Raw genomic sequence first — 17,013 nt, 5'->3', positions numbered from 1 at the left:
AACCTATAGACTCTTGCTCTCTCTCTCTCTCTCTCTCTCTCTCTTTGTTTCTTAATCCTCACAATGTCTGGGTTATTTTTCCTGTAGAGTTCTCCACATTCTGGAATTTATTTGGTTGCATACACCCATGATGTCACTTGACATGTTCCTCTTCCCTCTGAATTTCCTATAATTGATAGTTATATAAAATATTTGATTAAAACAAAGTTGTATTTTGTTTTGTTTTCTTTGGCAGGAAGATTTCATGGGTGATGGCATGAATTTCCATCAGAAGGCATAATATAATGTCCATTGTCTTTCTTTTTGTCATACTAGTAGGCATTGAAAACCACCTGTCCTATGTAACATCTCTCTGGTCATTTTGATTGTAGTTTATATTCATTTAGATTCCACAGGAAAACCGCATGTGAATAATATTCCTTCAGTTCTTTCCTATCAGCTTACATATAGCCTTGAAGTTCATTTTGACTAGATATAAAAACTTGACTCACACTTTAATGCCTTGGGTCTCTTCAGTACTTTACTTTATTGGCTTGTTATAAAGCTTTTTTGTTTACTAGTCTGATAATCTGATTTTCTTACCCTTTCAGTGACACAGGTTTTTTGGGGCCCCCCAACCCCAAATAACCAAAGTGGGGTGTTTTTGTTTTTAGGTTTTTGTTTTTTTTTTAAAGTTTAGCAGATTTACTATAATTGATATTTTGGTTGGTCATACTGAGTTGGTTTTTCTAGGTAATTATGGTACCCTTTCACCATGAATATCCAGGAAGCTTTATAGAAATCATCGTTTTAGTACTTGTTCTTATCCATTAGTTGTTTTCTTCTCTAAGTTCTCCTTTTATGTGCATATTGTGCTTTCTTTGTCTTTATTCTATATTTATCACTTTTTTCAAAATATTTTAGCACTCTAAATGAATGTATATTTAGTGTTAGAATTTGATTAGTTTTGGTAAATGCATATGTCTACGTAACCTCGGTTCTCCCAAGATAAAGAATATCTGCATCACCTCGGAAAATTCCCTCTTGCTCTTCCCTCAAAATAGTCCTTCTCACCTGAGTCAGTATTTTGATGGCTTTCACATCACAGCACTTTTGTCTACTCTAGAATTTCAAATGAATTTAAGTATTCATTTTTAAAAATGTAAGGCAGCTTTCTATTTTCCATGTCCTACTTTTTTAAGGTATGATCCACTGTGTTTTTTCACTCTTCTGTCCTTCCTGGTCTAGCTTTGATTTCTGAAATTACTTTCTCTTTTATTTCTAGTTCCGGAATTCTGTTCAAATCTTTTTCTATTCACAAATTGCATTGCTTCTGATTCTTTTGAAATTCTGATTTGTGTTGTTCCCTCCCAGTTTTTACATTTTTTTCAATTCCCTTTAGCTCATTCTGAAATACTAGATTTCAGTTTCACGTTGGCATGTCTTTGTGATATGTTCATGTTTAACTACAATTACAGTGGTTTAATATTTCTTTTTTTCATTGATTCAATTTTTAATATTAGGAACTCACATTATTATTTCCAAGAAGCACCTAGCATAGTGCCTTGCAATAATAAGCTATTGATAAATACACATTTTATTGAACTGAAACCTAGACTATTGTGAACAATATGAGATTTTCACCACCCTGTAGTGAAAGCGCTATCTTAATTCCATAAAACCTTAAGACTTGTGCCTAGGACCTACCAATCACAGAGCTGCTAGGACCTTAAAGCTCTTGCTCAACTGCTTTATTAATAATTCCATTTTCACCCAGTGTGGGGCATGCAGGAGGCAGCCAATCAATGATTCTCTGTCATCATTGATGTTTCTCTCTCTCTCTCCCTCTCCCTTCCTCCCTGAAATCAGTAAAAACATATTAAAAAATAATTCCATTTTCATAAACAACTTTCCCAAGATCATACAGACATGTAGTAGCAAAACTAAGGCTAAATCCCTGGTTTCCTGACTCTCAGCATAGTGCCATCCTATATAATAAGAGCCTAATATGCTAAGTGTCTGGTTGTCCAGTTGGCCATTCAACCAATCAAAGTGTAATATGCTAATGCTATGCTAAGGCCGCTCAACTGCTTGCTGTGACGTGCACTGACCACCAGGGGGCAGATGCTCTGACTGGTAGGTTAGCTTGCTGCTGGGGACCGGCAAATCGGGACTGAGCGAGAGGGCCGGACATGCCCTGGAGCCCTCCCCTGGTCCCTCCCCGATGGCCAACCTCCTGTGTCCCTCCCTGGCCCTGATTGTGCACTGGTGGGGTCCCTTGGCCTGGCCTGCGCCCTCTTGCAATCTGGGACCTTTCAGGGGATGTCAGAGAGCCAGTTTTGGCCCGATCCCGCAGGCCAGGCTGAGGGACCCCACCGGTGCACAAATTCGTGCACCGGGCCTCTAGAATATATATATATATATATATATATATATATATATATATATAGACAGTCTCAAAGCAAAGAAAAACGTGTTTCTATGCAATATAAAATGTGTGCAGATGTTACATACCTACTTTCTGTCCTTTTGTTTTCTCCCATTCATAGTCAGTTTCTGATAGAGACTATGTAAATATGTATTTATCAATAGCTTATTATTGCAGGGCACCTGTCCGATTTTCACCCAAACTTGTGGACAGGAGGGTTCCTTGAGCAAGAACACGAGAAGAAGTAATGGGGGATCACACTCAGAGACAAGGAGGCCCCCTCTCTCCTCTCCCCACTGCCAGCACTGGGAAAGCATCAGGCGGAGTGTGATTTGCTGGCGATGCACTCAGTCAGCGTCCTCTGCCAGACTCACACGAACAGACGCCAAAGCCACACCCCGAGGATGGGATCAGGAGCTTAGCTGTGATTGCAGCCTAGAAAGAGTTTTGTCAACACAAGGCAGCATCCTAGACATAGCAGAGCTGTTCAAGCAGAAATAAAGGACCAAGTGAGAGGGTTTCCTCGTCGCAGCCACTGGTTCTGAGTATCAATGGCTGAGGGGAAAAATACAAAATAAACAAAGTGTTATTTGTCATATAGTGTAACCAATCATATTATATGATTATATATCTGTTATGAAGAGCCTTAGAAGAACAACTCAGTCACTGGGTAATGCCCCAGAGGGCAATGGTGAGGGGGCTGGTAGATCACCCAGCCGGTGGCAGCATTGGGGGCATTCTCTCTCCACTATATCTCTGAACTGCTAAGCTGGGGCTTGAAGAAAGGCTTATGAGGGAGGAGTGCATAGAAGGAAACATAGAAGAATTGAGTTAAGAGGAATTATGCAGTTGAAGTCTATATATGACAAGCCAATGTGTGTTAAAAGAGACACTGACGCATGATGCAGGGACGAAAATAAAATCCCACTGCTTCCAGCCCCTTTCTTTCAGATGTAATCATAATTTATAATACTCAAAGCTGGAAAACCTCACTTCAAGAAGAAAATATTTATTTAAGAATGCAATTGCTTGATATGTTTATTTAATACTTTAAACATATAGTAAATAATCTATTGTAAATTCGAGTCTACTTGTCCAACAGGCCAAACTTGCTCTTTCCACCCTAGCGTGGTGCCCTTCGACTTTAACGTGAAGATGAATCGCTTGTTCTCATGTTAAAATGCAGGTTCTGATTCAGTAGTTCCAGGGGGTGCTCAGGATTCTGCATTTCTAACAAGCTTCCAGGGGATGCTGATGCTACCAGTTCTCACTGGGCACTATGGGCAGTGAACTATAGAGAGACCTAAGCTGTGCCTGCCTTTCACATCTGGGGCTTGGGCAGCGCAAGGAGATCACTAAGTAGGGATTATGGGTATCACATAAGACGATACTGTTTATGCCAACACACTTTCACTGAGGGTCTGCTGCATAATGGGCACTAGAAAGGGGAAAGGTAACACTGGTTCTTTGGTTTTACGGAGCTCCTGGGTAAAAGCAGGGGCTGCAGGAGGAGGCTGACATTAGCAGATGCCATGTTGGCAGAGAAGGATGCAACGGGAACTGTAAGAGAAGCAGCACTGCTGCTGTGAACACAACATAAAAGGAAGAGGTTGGTCTGGCTGAGCAAGAGCATGCGGTTTCGTTGAGGAGGTGAGATTTGAACCGCGTATCCTTTGTAAGATGCTTACAGTGGATCTGGGTGGAAGAAGCTAAGTCTGAGAATGAACTGACTTCAAGAAAATTATTCTAGTCTTGATAGTACATCCTGCAGATCACAAAACAGATGGGGGGCCTGGCATTGAGATCAACCCAGTGGCTTCTCTATGGAAGGAGGAAGATTAACAAAGTGTAGTGTTTGGACCAGAAATACCTCAATAAGCATATGATGCCAGGTTGGAAGATGAACAAGCACAGAGGTGATGCTCAAACACCTGGTAATGCCTTGCTCACGGCATCTTGTTCAAATATTTAAATTTGAGCGAACTACTCTTGCTGTGTAAGCAGAGGTGGAAGTATGTTTCTGACCTCTCTTAAGTTTGACACAGTGTAACACTAATAATAGGACCAATCTCTCAGTGCATATACTGTAGTTCGACTAGTCATTTGTCAACTCTATTAAAATATTATTTCCCAGTTAGTCACCAAGGTTTCTTCTCTATCTCTTCTCCTTTAGTCAGTCTGAAATTGTAACTTCCGACAACTACCGCCAAGTAAAACAGTTATAATGTAAGAAAGTGCTTGAATCTCATAGAAAGCCGGAGCACCCTAAGTCTCCAAGACAGAATATTTTCCTGAATAATAGTTAACTTGCAAAGATGAAAAACCTGAGGAAATTCATTCTTTAGCTCCCCAAATCTCAAGCTTGTATATCTTTTTAAAAAAACAAACAAAAAAATTTGAAACCCTAGAAAGAAACACAATCTAGGGAGAAACAATTTGGAGGACTTCTTAATTATGTCCCTAATATGTAGATATTTCTCTCAGTTGAGCACCATTAAGGCAAAGAAATTTCTCGGCTGATTCCCGGGACTACGCTAGAAGGCCAGTAGGCAGGTGTGTTGAGCTAATTCTAATTTCTACCTCAGAATATACATGTATTTCCTCAGTTGGGGAAATTTGTCCATCTACAGTACAATGGTATGATCTTGTCATTTATTTTCTAATCTGTGTGGGACGTTATCTAAACCCTTTCTTCTTTGGGTGTGTGTTGTTTGCTGGAATGAGTAGCCATGGACCTGGAAGAGTCCAGCTCTATTACAGATGTACAGCCTTGTTCTCCCTGAGGACCAGTCTGATGCTAATGTGATTGGGTTTACCTGTGAGATTCGGGATGACTGCTGCCCATCACAGGTTTCTCTAGAGCTGCAGTGATTCCAATTTCTGCAGAGTCCTTTATAGAGATGCAGATAATCAGTTTCTGCTTTACTCTGGCCGGCTGCTCTGATAAAGCCTTTTTAAAATTGGTGGATTAGATGCCCTCACCCATGTAGCTCGGTTGGTTGGGCCTTGTCCGGTGGACTGAAAAGTTTCTGGTTCGATTCTCAGTCAGGGCACATGCCTGGGTTCAGGGCTCAATCCCTAGTAGGTGGTGTGCAGGAGACAGCTGGGGGCATGCAAGAGGCTGCTAATCAAAGCTTCGCTCTCACATCAATGTTTTTCTCTCCCTCTCCCTTTCTCTCTCTAAAAAGAAAGCCAATTAAAAAATCTTAAAAATATAAAACTGGCAGAATCGGTAGGGCTGGACTCTCATCTCCCTCTCCTAGCCATGGTGCGTACTGGCTGACTAGTATACCTGAGAGAACAAGAATCTGGATGACTAGCTCTTTTTCGGGTGTGATTTTCTTGTCTCATCTCTGTTTTATTCTCCTCCAGGAGAAATGGGTTCCATGAGGCAAGTGTGACCCTGAAGCCCAGCCCTGCAGCCACAGCCCGACACCCAGCTGGGCAGGCAGAGCACCATGGATGGCGTCATTGAACAGAAGAATATGCTGATGCACAGTAAGATCAACGATGCTGGCAAGAGGAATGGCTTAATTAACACCAGAAACTTCATGGCTGAGAGCAGAGATGGCCTGGTGTCTGTTTACCCAGCACCCCAGTATCAGAACTGCCGGCTGCTGGGCAGTGGGGCAGCCGCCACCCTGGACAGCGGCAGGAGTGAGCCGGTCCAGCAGCTGCTGGACCCCAACACCCTGCAGCAGTCAGTGGAGTCCCACTACCACCCTAACATCATCCTCTACTCCGAGGGCATGCTGCGCTCCTGGGGGGATGGCATGGCTGCCGACTGCTGCGAGACCACCTTCATTGAGGACCGGTCACCCACCAAAGAGAGTCTGGAGTACCCCGATGGGAAGTTCATTGACCTCTCAGCTGATGACATCAAAATCCACACCCTCTCCTATGATGTGGAGGAGGAAGAGGAATTTCAGGATCTGGAGGTCAGATGGGAATGGGATGAGGTGATTTGGTGGGAATCCACGAGAGCCTGGCAAAAATTAGGGAATGAAACTAGTGTGATAAAATGCAGAGAAACTGAAACATTTTGGGTGCCCCTTAAACTCTCTAGTGTTTGTGGGAGATGGGAGGAGTGGAGAGAGACTAAATGACCAAGACCAGTGAGGGCTTCAGCAGGAATTCTCATCAGAAATGCCCTCAGGTAATAGCTGTGGTGATGGGGCTACAGGTGGACTTAAAGGTTGGCAGCACCAGCAGGTCACTTGGGGACTCCCGCTAACACCCCACCCACAGGAAAGAGGGGTCATTGGCAAAGTGAACAAGGTGAGAGGGACATGTGGTGCTAGGGCGGCAAAAGGCTAGAAATGCCTGTGTAGTGACAATTTGGGAAGTATTTTTGCTGCCACACGTGCGTGGTTTCCTTAATTTGGCCTGCCAACGTTTCTACTGAAGGCTCATTGGTAGAGCTAAAACCTGCTGGAAGGAGTAGTAGAATTGGTAGCCTTAAGAGAAGGGAAGTTAAGTTATCGCAAGAGTCACTTCTTCATTAGACTGGAGAGCAGGTCAGGGTGGTTGGATTACTTTCTTTTTTTTTTTTTTTTTTTTTTTTTTAAATATATTTTTATTGATTTTTTACAGAGAGGAAGGGAGAGAGATAGTCAGAAGCATCAATGAGAGAGAAACATCGACCAGCTGCCTCCTGCACACCTCCCACTGGGGATGTGCCCACAACCAAGGTACATGCCCTTGACCGGAATCAAACCTGGGACCTTTCAGTCCACAGGCCGACGCTCTATCCACTGAGCCAAACCGGTCTTGGCGGTTGGATTACTTTCTTAGAAACATGCACATTGACGTGGTGTAACATGCACAACAGCCTCCAGGTTAGCTTGTCCCTTCTCCTTCGATGAAGCACCCCAAGTGGGAGGTTCTTTTGTTCCCAGATCTGAACAAAAGCCATGCATTTGTCAATTAAAGGGCAGAAACCCCAGCTTAAGGAAGGAATTTCACTGCCTTGAAGATAGAGGACATTCTTCCAGGACATGAGTGGCAGAGAAAGAAGAGCCAGATTTTCTGGTGGAGGCTGGAGAGAGCAAGAAAGAGGAGGTTTGGAATAGAATCAGACCCACACTCATGGGGCCCAGACTAGATAGAAGGCCAATGAAATAATGAGGGATTGATGGGTCAATAAGACCAGAATTATCAGGACTGGAGGTAAAAAAAGCAGATGGAGAGAGATGTTCCTTTTTTATTGTGGTGACATTGGTTAAAAAATCATACAGGTTTCAAGTACACGGTTCTATAATACATCATCTGTATATTGTATTGTGTGTTTACCCCCCAAGTCAAGTCTCCTTCCATCACTATTACACCCCCTTTACTCTCTTCTACCTCCCCTCACTGCCCTTTCCCTCTGGCAATCACCATACTGTTCTCTGCATCCATGAGTCTGTCTTCACTTTGTTTGTTAGTTTATTTTGTACATTTGATTCCACATATACATGAAAAAATCTTCGATATTTCTCGTAGCAATATTTTTTTCTGACATATGACCTCCAGCAAGGGAAACAAACGAAAAAATAAGCAAATGGGACTACATCAAACTAAAAAGTTTTTGGACAGCAAAGGAAACCATCAACAAAATGAAAGGGAAATAAATTGTATGGGAGAACATATTCGCCAATAACACATTAATTTCAAAAATATATAAAGAACTTAAACAACTCAACACCAGGAAAACAAACAATCTAATTTAAAAATGGGCAAAGATCCAGAATAGACACTTCTCCAAAAAGGACAGACAGATGGCCAATAGACAAAATGTTCAAGGCCACTAATCATCAGAGAAATGCAAATTAAAAAACCACAATGAGCCCTGGCTGGTTTAGCTCAATGGTTAGAGTGTTGGACTGTGTCCTGAAGGGTCAGAGGTTTGATTCCTGGTCAAGGGAATGTACCTCAGTTGCAGGCTCCATCCTCGGCCCAGGTTAGGGCAAATGCAGGAGGCAACCAATTGATGTGTCTCTCTCACTTTGATGTCTCTCTCTCTCTCTCTCTCTCTCTCTCCCTCCTCTTTCATTCTCTCTAAAAATAAATGGAAAAATATCCTCGGGTAAGAATTTAAAAAAACCACACACACAATGAGCTATCACCCCAAGCTTGTCAGTATGGCTATCATCAATAAATTAACAAACAACAAGTGCTGCTGAGGATGTAGAGAAAGGGCAACCCTCATGCACTATTGATGAGAATGCAGATTGGTGCAGCCACTGTGGAAAACAGTAGGAGAGACCTAAAAAAATTAGAAATGGAACTGCCTTATGACTTAGCAATTCCACTTCTGGGAATATATCCCAAAAACCCGAAACCCTAATTCAAAAGACTACATGTACCCCATGCTCATTGCAGTGTTATTTACAATAGTCAAGGTTTGGAAGCAGCCCAAGTGCCCATCAGTAGATGAGTGGATAAAAACGCTGTGGTCCAGTTACACAATGGAATGCTACTCGGCCTCAAAAAAGAAGGAAATCTTACCTTCTGGGACAGTATGGAAGGACCCAGAGCCTATTATGCTAAGTGAAATAAGCCAGTCAGAGAGAGAGCGAGAGATGTTTTAGAAGAGAAATTCAGAAATGGAAAAATAAAAAGTGATGTAGCAATCCCTGTGCATGGAGCTGAAAACCAACTGACAGGCTGTGGAGAGGAGTCCGAGTGGGAAAGGCTATACAAAGAGACCTTCATGCAGTTGATGGCACCTGTTAAGGGGAAGAGAAGGGTGTGAGCCCTGGCAATGCTAGAGTTTTGAGAAAGTTGGGAGAGGGCTTTGGCTTCCATTCAAAAGCCTCTGTGAAGTGTCCACTCTGTTAAGGTCTGAGGTATTTTGCTGAAAGGAAAAGTAGAAATGCTGCTTACCTGCATACAGTTTAGGAAGCAGATATAAAACTGCAATTTCATCATAACAGAGAGTTGTAATAGACTTCCCAGTCTGCTCTGAGAGCATCTAAGGGAGGGGATGAGGCTCCTGCACTGCACCTTGAGGAGAACCAGACTGTTGGCCAAGAAGGCTGTGGGGAGGTGGTGGGAGAATTTCAGTCCAAGGAGACATGTGAGCAGATAAAGCATGGAGGCATCCAACCTAGATCTGCAGGGAACGCTAACTAATTAGAATCGAAAAAACCTATGGATCATGGTGAGGTCTTGGAGACAGGATCTAAATCAGTGGTTCTCAACCTTCCTAATGCCGTGACCCTTTAATACAGTTCCTCATGTTGTGGTGACCCCCAACCATAAAATTATTTTCATTGCTACTTCATAACTGTAATTTTGCTACTGTTATGAATCGTAATGTAAATATCTGATATGCAGGATGTATTTTCACGTTACAAATTGAACATAATTAAAGCATAGTGATTAATCACAAAACAATATGTAATTATATATGTGTTTTCCGATGGTTTTAGGCGACCCCTATGAAAGGGTCGTTCGACTCCCAAAGGGGTCGCGACCCACAGCTTGAGAACCGCTGATCTAAAAGAAGCAGGGTCCCATCACTGAGGGCCTTCCCAGCCCTCTAAGGGAGGCTGGATTTTAGGTGAGTAACTACAAGACAGGAAGGATGGACAAGTAATAGTGACAAGAAAGAGCCCTGTGGAGAGGTGGGGTGTGGGAAGAGAGCCCAGGCCCATCTATAGCTTCAGGCCTGTTCAGGGTACTGCTGTGCTGCACCACACAGGCCAGGCTGCTGGACACCCTGATGGCTACTGGGAGTAGGGAACCACTGAGGGGTTTCAGGCAGCAGGACCATAGTCAGATCCATATTTTTGGAAGCTGTTCTGGCTGCAGAGTGGGACAAGCGTGTAGGGGAGATGGAGGTGAGACAGGAGGGAGGCACAGAGCCTGTTGGGTGGTGATGGTGAAAGAGAGAATCCGGATAGCATTAAACTGAATATCTTAAAAGTGAAATAGGCCATTGTTTGGAGATGATGGGAAGGAAGGAGTTAGGCCTCTTTCTTTTTTTTTTAAAAAAAATGAATTTATTGGGTTGACATTGGTTTACAAAACCATACAGGTTTCAAGTGTACAACTCAATGAAACATTATCTGCACACTTCATCATGTGCCTATCACCCCAAGCAAAGTCTCTTTCCATCCCCACTTCCCCGGCTTTTGTCCACCTCCACCTAGCCCCCCAGCCCTTTCCCACTGGCTATCACCACACCGTTGTCTGTGTCTATGTGTTACTTATGAAGGTGCAGGCATTAGCCAAAAAACATATATCCACAGACCTCTCTTGTACATAGATGTTTCCAGTCCCCTAAGTGGCCAAGTTGGCCAACACAGGATTTTTAGTTTTACTATGAGTTTTGGGAAAATCAGCTTCAATATATAATATCCACCAGCAGTAAAAAGTTTGGAATAGTTATCACATTGAAAATGTAAAAGAAATTCCTGAATGTCTCCATCATTCTTTTGTCACTTGTTATACCCATATGTTTCATCTCCATATCCTTGAATAAGTACAGTAGGCTAAGGTCAGTGGAGATGAACAGGTGATTAGCATATCTTTTTATTTATTTATTTTTTGCCATGATGCTCCAAGTGTTTCCATTTAAAGCACAATGGAAAAGACAGGGAAAAAAATGTATGCAATGCTTAATCCACAAACGAAAAAATTCAAGTTAAAGTGTGAGCTTTTCCTTCTAAAATGACATGTGTCAGCCCTAACCAGTTTGGCTCAGTGGATAGAATGTCGGCCTGCAGACTGAAAAGTCCCAGGTTCGATTCCGGTCAAGGGCATGTACCTTGGTTGCGGGCACATCCCCAGTGGGGAGTGTTCAGGAGGCAGCTGATCAATGTTTCTCTCTCATCGATGTTTCTAACTCTCTATCCCTCTCCCTTCCTCTCTGTAAAAAATCAATAAAATATATTTTAAAAAATAAAAAATAAAAAATAAATAAATAAAATGACATGTGTCAAATAATTTTAGACATATAAAAATGTTGCAAGAACAGTGCAAAGAACTCCTATATATTTACTTGTCACCTACTTTTCTTCAGTCTCAATAGTTTATCATACATGCTTTTTCTTTCCATCAATATACATGTTTTTCTGAGCTATTTGCAAGTAAGTTACAGACATGAAATTCCTTTTCCCCTAAAGGAATCATGCGTTTTCTAAAAACAAGATCAATTATAAAAGTGAGGAAATTAAAATTGTTTAATACTCTCACCTAAAGGACATACTTTACTCAAATTTTAAAAAATTCTTTCAATATAGTTTTTATAGCAGAAGAAAAAAACATGCCCAGGATCCCATATTGCATGTTATTTTCATGCCCCTTTAGTCTTCTATAGTCTGCAACCTTCTCTGTATCTTCCCTTTATTTCACAACCTTGACACTTTTGCAGAATGCAGGTCACTTCTTTTACAGACAGCTCTCAATTTAGTTTTGTCTGATGGTTCCTTCGATTGGATTCAGGTGACTGCATTTTTGGCAGGACCAACACGTAGGTGGTGCAGTGCCCTTGCTGGTACCTTCAGGAGGCCCTTGGTGTCAATGTGCCCCCTTCCTCCTCGTGGTAATTTTATCACTTGTTGAAGTTTCTCACTGGCCAAGTGATGGTGTCTCTTTGCAATTAGTAAGTATTTTTTGGAAAGGTACTTGTAGGGAGAACACATCCTGTGTTCCATTAGCCGCTCACCTACTATTTTTACCATTCTTCAACAAATTTCTAACTCTGTAGTTCCTTCTATATGTATTAGTTGGCATTCCATTAGGAAGAGTTATTCCTCCCCATATTTATTTTTGATCTATTTATTACTTTGCTTCAGGCTGGCCATTGATTCTTATTTTATTCAGTGGGCTGCTGTCACATTTATTACAATGTGTGCTGCATATTTATTCTGTTGCTCACTTTGTTTTACTGGAAAGGAAAGGCCCCTTCAAGTTGGCTTCTGTGCCTTTTTGCGGTAGCTCATCAGTCTTTAATCAGCTGTGATCATCATTTCCTGCTACAGCAAACTGCTCCAAATGTATCTTGTCTGTTGCCAGCCCCAGCTTCGAAATCAGACATTACTCCAAAGAGCCCAGGCTCCTTTTGTTGAAGAAAGTGCACTCAGAAACCAACATATGCCTACTAGGTCTCCTCATTGCTACTTGGGACAGGTGGGGTGTCATTGTATCTAAGCCCTCTCAGCAGACTGAGCTGGGAATATACATAAACATATCTATATAACAGTGTGCATTTACACACACATATATTTTATATTATAGATAGATAGATAGATAGATAGATAGATAGATAGATAAAAACTGATACCCTCAATTCCAAGTTAATCAGTGCACATTCTTTGAAAGAGTAAGAAAAAATACTCATAGACACAGACAACAGTAGTGTGATAGGATGATTACAAGAGGGACAGGGGGGTTTAGGGATGTAGAAGAGGGTAAAGGGAGGATAAATGGTGACGAAAGAGAGTTGACTTTGGTGAACACACAATACAATATACAGATGATGTGTTATAGAATTATACTCTTGAAGCCTATATACATTCATTAACCAATATCACCCCAATAAATTCAATAAAAATGGCAAATTATAAATAAATAAATGTACAATATTAGCTTCAGATGTACAACACAGTGATTAGACATTTATATTCCTTATGGAGTAATTACCACACTGAATCTAGTAACCACCTGGCATGTATATAGTTATTACGATATCATTGACTATATTACCTCTGATGTACTTCACATCCCTATGATTATTTTTATAACTGGTAGTTTGTACTTCCTAATCTCAGCATTATGGGCTGTAGGAACTGGATTGCATTCATTCTGGAAAATGCAAGACACTGGTATTGTATTTTATTCCCCTTTGAGTTAACTTTATTTTCCCCCATCTTTAGAAAATTTTATTTTTAAGCTCTTAATTGGATTAGTATCTTCTAAAAATAACTCCTTCCTCAAGGAATGTAAACACATTAAGGGACTCTTGTACCAGATACTACCAAGAGACAAAAAAAAAAAAAAGTTTACTTCTAAGTGATGTATTAACTCCCATATTTTCAAACTTTTTTTCTTTTTTAGTTGAGAGACATTTGGTTTATGAAAGTTTTCCTGGGAACCCAACATGCAAAAGAGGAAGAGGTGAAGCTGTTTGGGTGCAAGCCGATTTGGGAACTTAGGGCTATAGATCCCATCCCCCCTTCACAGAGGCCCCACACCCGCTGCGTGCACTATAGCACGGAGGTTCCCCCCTTAACGTGACACATGGCACTACCCGTTGCAGCATGCTCTCTGTGATGTCCCCTAAAAAGCAAACGGAGAACAACTGTTTAGACCAGACCCACCAAAAGCAAGTGGTGTTTCCCCCATTTCCAGGCGCACAGAGGCGGGTAGATCTAGATGGCTATGACTGAAGCCACCTCACACGTGCTGCAGTTAGAAACACATATATTTGTTGGGAAATCGTGTCCCTGTTTTTACTTGCCTGATGAATGGAGAGGTGGTTCACAAAGAATAACTGAATTCCCAGCTTTTAGGAATTACAATAAAGCGTGAGATACATCTTCCTATGATAATCCAGAGTGCTAGTTCAGGTGGGGGGTGATTATCTTTTCAATAATTCTTTATTGTTGAAAGTATTAGATATGTCCCCCTTTTTTCCCATTGATCCCTGCCAGCCCACCCCTTCCCCCACCTCAGGCCTTCAGCACCTATTGTCGATGTCCATGGGTTATGCATATATGCATATAAGGTCTTTGGTTGATTACCTTCCACCCACCCACCCTCCCCTGCCTTCCCTCTGAGATTCCACACTCTGTTCCATGCTTCTATGTCTCTGGATCCACTCCCTTCATCAGTTTATTTTGTTACTTAGATTCCACATATGAGTGAGATCATGTGATACTTGTCTTACTCTGACTGACATATTTCACTTAGCATGATACTCTCCAGGTCCTTCCATGTTGTCCAAAGGGTAAGAGGTTCTTCTTTTTTACTGCTGTATAGTATTCCATGGTAGAAATGAGTAGGAGGGGGTGACAATTGTTTCTGAGGAAAATCTTGTATCTGCTTTGAGGTATCTCAGTGCAGGATAGGAGAGGGCTGGGCTGCAAAGCACGTGCTTCAAGCATTACATACTTGAAAGAGGCTGCAGCAAGGGCTGAGGGCTGGCTTCATGCTATGCTTTGCTCCTTGTCCTGGCCGACCGATTCTAAAAATGTGAACTCAAATGCCTTGGCCCTCACTGAGCACTGGGAAGGAAGTAACAGACACTGGGATTGTTTCTAGGATGACCTCTACCCGTGTGGTGAAGAATAAGGATGGCCTCAGCCTTAGACCAGGGGTCCTCAAACTACGGCCTGCGGGCCACATGCAAATACAAATATTGTATTTGTTCCCGTTTTGTTTTTTTATTTCAAAATAAGATATGTGCAGTATGCATAGGAATTTGTTCATAGTTTTTTTTTAAACTATAGTCCGGCCCTCCAACAGTCTGAGGGACAGTGAACTGGCCCCCTATTTAAAAAGTTTGAGGAACACTGCCTTAGACCGTCCCTGGAGCCTTGTTGCTCACTGACTCTCACCATCTGCTGTGCCCCAGGTCCAAAACACCCCCTGGCCCCTCTCTCCGCCTCCCCTCTCCTTCCACCTTTTCTACACAGCTTTCCCTAGGAATCCCCAAATCCACACCACTTTTGGAAAAATGGTGGGGTTCTTTCCAGCTCCTTGTCCTGTTGTCTACCTGGCCCATCCAGGTACAACATGCTCAACAGACGAGTTCTTTAAAAGGGCCCCAAAGAGACAGTTTCAGTCTTGCAGGAGAGGGGTTTGTTGCCTTGATTTGCTTCCATCGCGCCAGTGCAGTGTCTCTTATCTACAAGAAAATTACTACCTAGTGGGAGAAACTAAATTATATTCCTGGAATAATTTAACAGTAATTTAGGGCAATACGTGTTTAGAAACTAAAATATGATTTCTTTGCATTTCATGGTATTGAACCCCCAGATCTCTATATCTCTTTGCATCTGCAAGCCATGTACGCATGACACAGAGAGGGTCCTCAGGAGACATCTGTGGTGTTTATTGATCTAATTTTGGGTAAAGGGGAGGCCAGTGGGCTTCAAGGTGCTGGGGAAAGCTGGGATGATTTCACCTAGTCATCCATAGCCAGGCTGCCCAAATAAAACCCCTAAGTGGATACCAGGGGATCTTTGGGGCCCACCCTAATGGTGCAGATGAAGGAAGATAATCCCAGTGTCAGCCTTGTAAGAAACCCAGGGCCCGCCCGGCCAGTGTGGCTCAGTGGATGAGCTTCAACCTATGAATCAGGAGGTCACAGCTCAATTCCCAGTCAGGGCACATGCCCAGGTTGTGGACTCAATCCCCAGTAGGGATCATGATTCCTCTCAGAAATCAATAAAAATATTTTTTAAAAAAGAAACCCAGGGCTCAAAACCCAGACACTAGCCTTGCCAACAGGGCTCACTAGGAGTTATTTCTTCCTGTTGCAGTAGAAGCTCTGTTAGGTATTGACCTGTCTGGGATATCAAAGGTGCTTCCCCACACTTCTCTACTCCAACGTAGACCAAGATACCATGCTGCATGCTGGCTACCAAGACCATAGAGCATCGAGTATGCAGCTGACAAGCACCATTAGGGTGGGCCCCAAAGATCCCCTGGTATCCACTTAGCTACCAATAAAACATGCATAGACTTCTGCCCTCCTAGTGCTTAGAGGAAGGGACTCAGATAGTAAACACCACCTGGGGATCAAAGGGATGCACCAGGCAGGTACGAGGGTAGTGGTGGGAGACAGCAGTAGCAGCCTGGCAGGGTATCCTGGAAAGCTCTGAGGAGAAGTGGCATTTGAATGAAGCCCTGAGTATGATGAGAAAAGTAGTCATGTGTCTACCTGGGAAAGAGCCTTCCAGGCTGAGGAACAGCAAGTGCAAGGGCCCTGGGGCAGGAGCATATGCCGGCATGTTGACGGAACAGCAGAGAGCTCCCTGTGGGTGGGAGAGAGTGGGGCAAGAGTTAATAGGGATCAGACCCCATAAGACAGGGCTGTCTAACAGAGTTTAATGAGATGATGGAAATGCTACGAATCTGTGCTATCCACTGTGAGAGGCACCAACAGCCTATGGCTACTGAGCGCTGGCATATGGTAATGTGGCTGGGGAACTAGGTGTATTTGATTTGAGATCATTTAAGTTTATGGAGCTCCATGTGGCTATGGCTGCTTGCACCAGTCTGCACAGATATGGGTGTCCTGGGCAGCTCTGAGGCCTCTGAGCTCAATCCTCAGTCAGACAGGTTCAAGGGACCAGGGGTCGTGGGTGACCCACGTCTCAGCGCACGCCCTCAGGTGGTACTGGGTTCCTTCAGATCCTGCTCTGCCTGCTGCTCGTTGAGCACCATGCGCATGCCATGCGATTTCTCCAGGCTGAGTCTCAGGGAAACGTACTCCACAGAGTTCTTTGTGAGGACAGAGGGATGGTGGAGGGCTCTGCATTGTGAGCACATCTGTCCCTTTCTAATTTCCATTGCCAAATGCATCTTGCCTATTTTAGAAAAAAACGAAAACCCAGACATGCAAAAAGAAAGAAAGAAGTTAATGATATGCCCTCCATTCAGAAGCATCT

At 42.8% G+C, this 17,013-nt stretch overlaps 1 protein-coding gene across 3 annotated transcripts in view; it reads left to right on the top strand.

Annotated features, from left to right (window-relative positions):
• Nucleotides 1-17,013, top strand: part of SYNDIG1 (synapse differentiation inducing 1) — a 185,938-nt gene that overhangs the window by 112,331 nt on the left and 56,594 nt on the right. For all 3 annotated transcript variants that reach the window (XM_070419808.1, XM_070419806.1, XM_070419807.1), the window contains exon 2: nt 5,780-6,345. In XM_070419808.1, coding sequence (XP_070275909.1) covers nt 5,866-6,345 — 480 coding nt within the window. In that variant the 5' untranslated portion in view covers nt 5,780-5,865. The remainder of the gene's footprint in view (nt 1-5,779; nt 6,346-17,013) is intronic.

This window comes from Myotis yumanensis, unplaced genomic scaffold (assembly GCF_028538775.1).
Source record: "Myotis yumanensis isolate MYYU_CA2020_CCGP unplaced genomic scaffold, mMyoYum1.0.hap1 SCAF_7, whole genome shotgun sequence".
Classification (NCBI taxonomy): domain Eukaryota; kingdom Metazoa; phylum Chordata; class Mammalia; order Chiroptera; family Vespertilionidae; genus Myotis; species Myotis yumanensis.
Note: the sequence above shows the minus strand (reverse complement) of the source record. Positions and strands in the feature narration are given on the sequence as shown.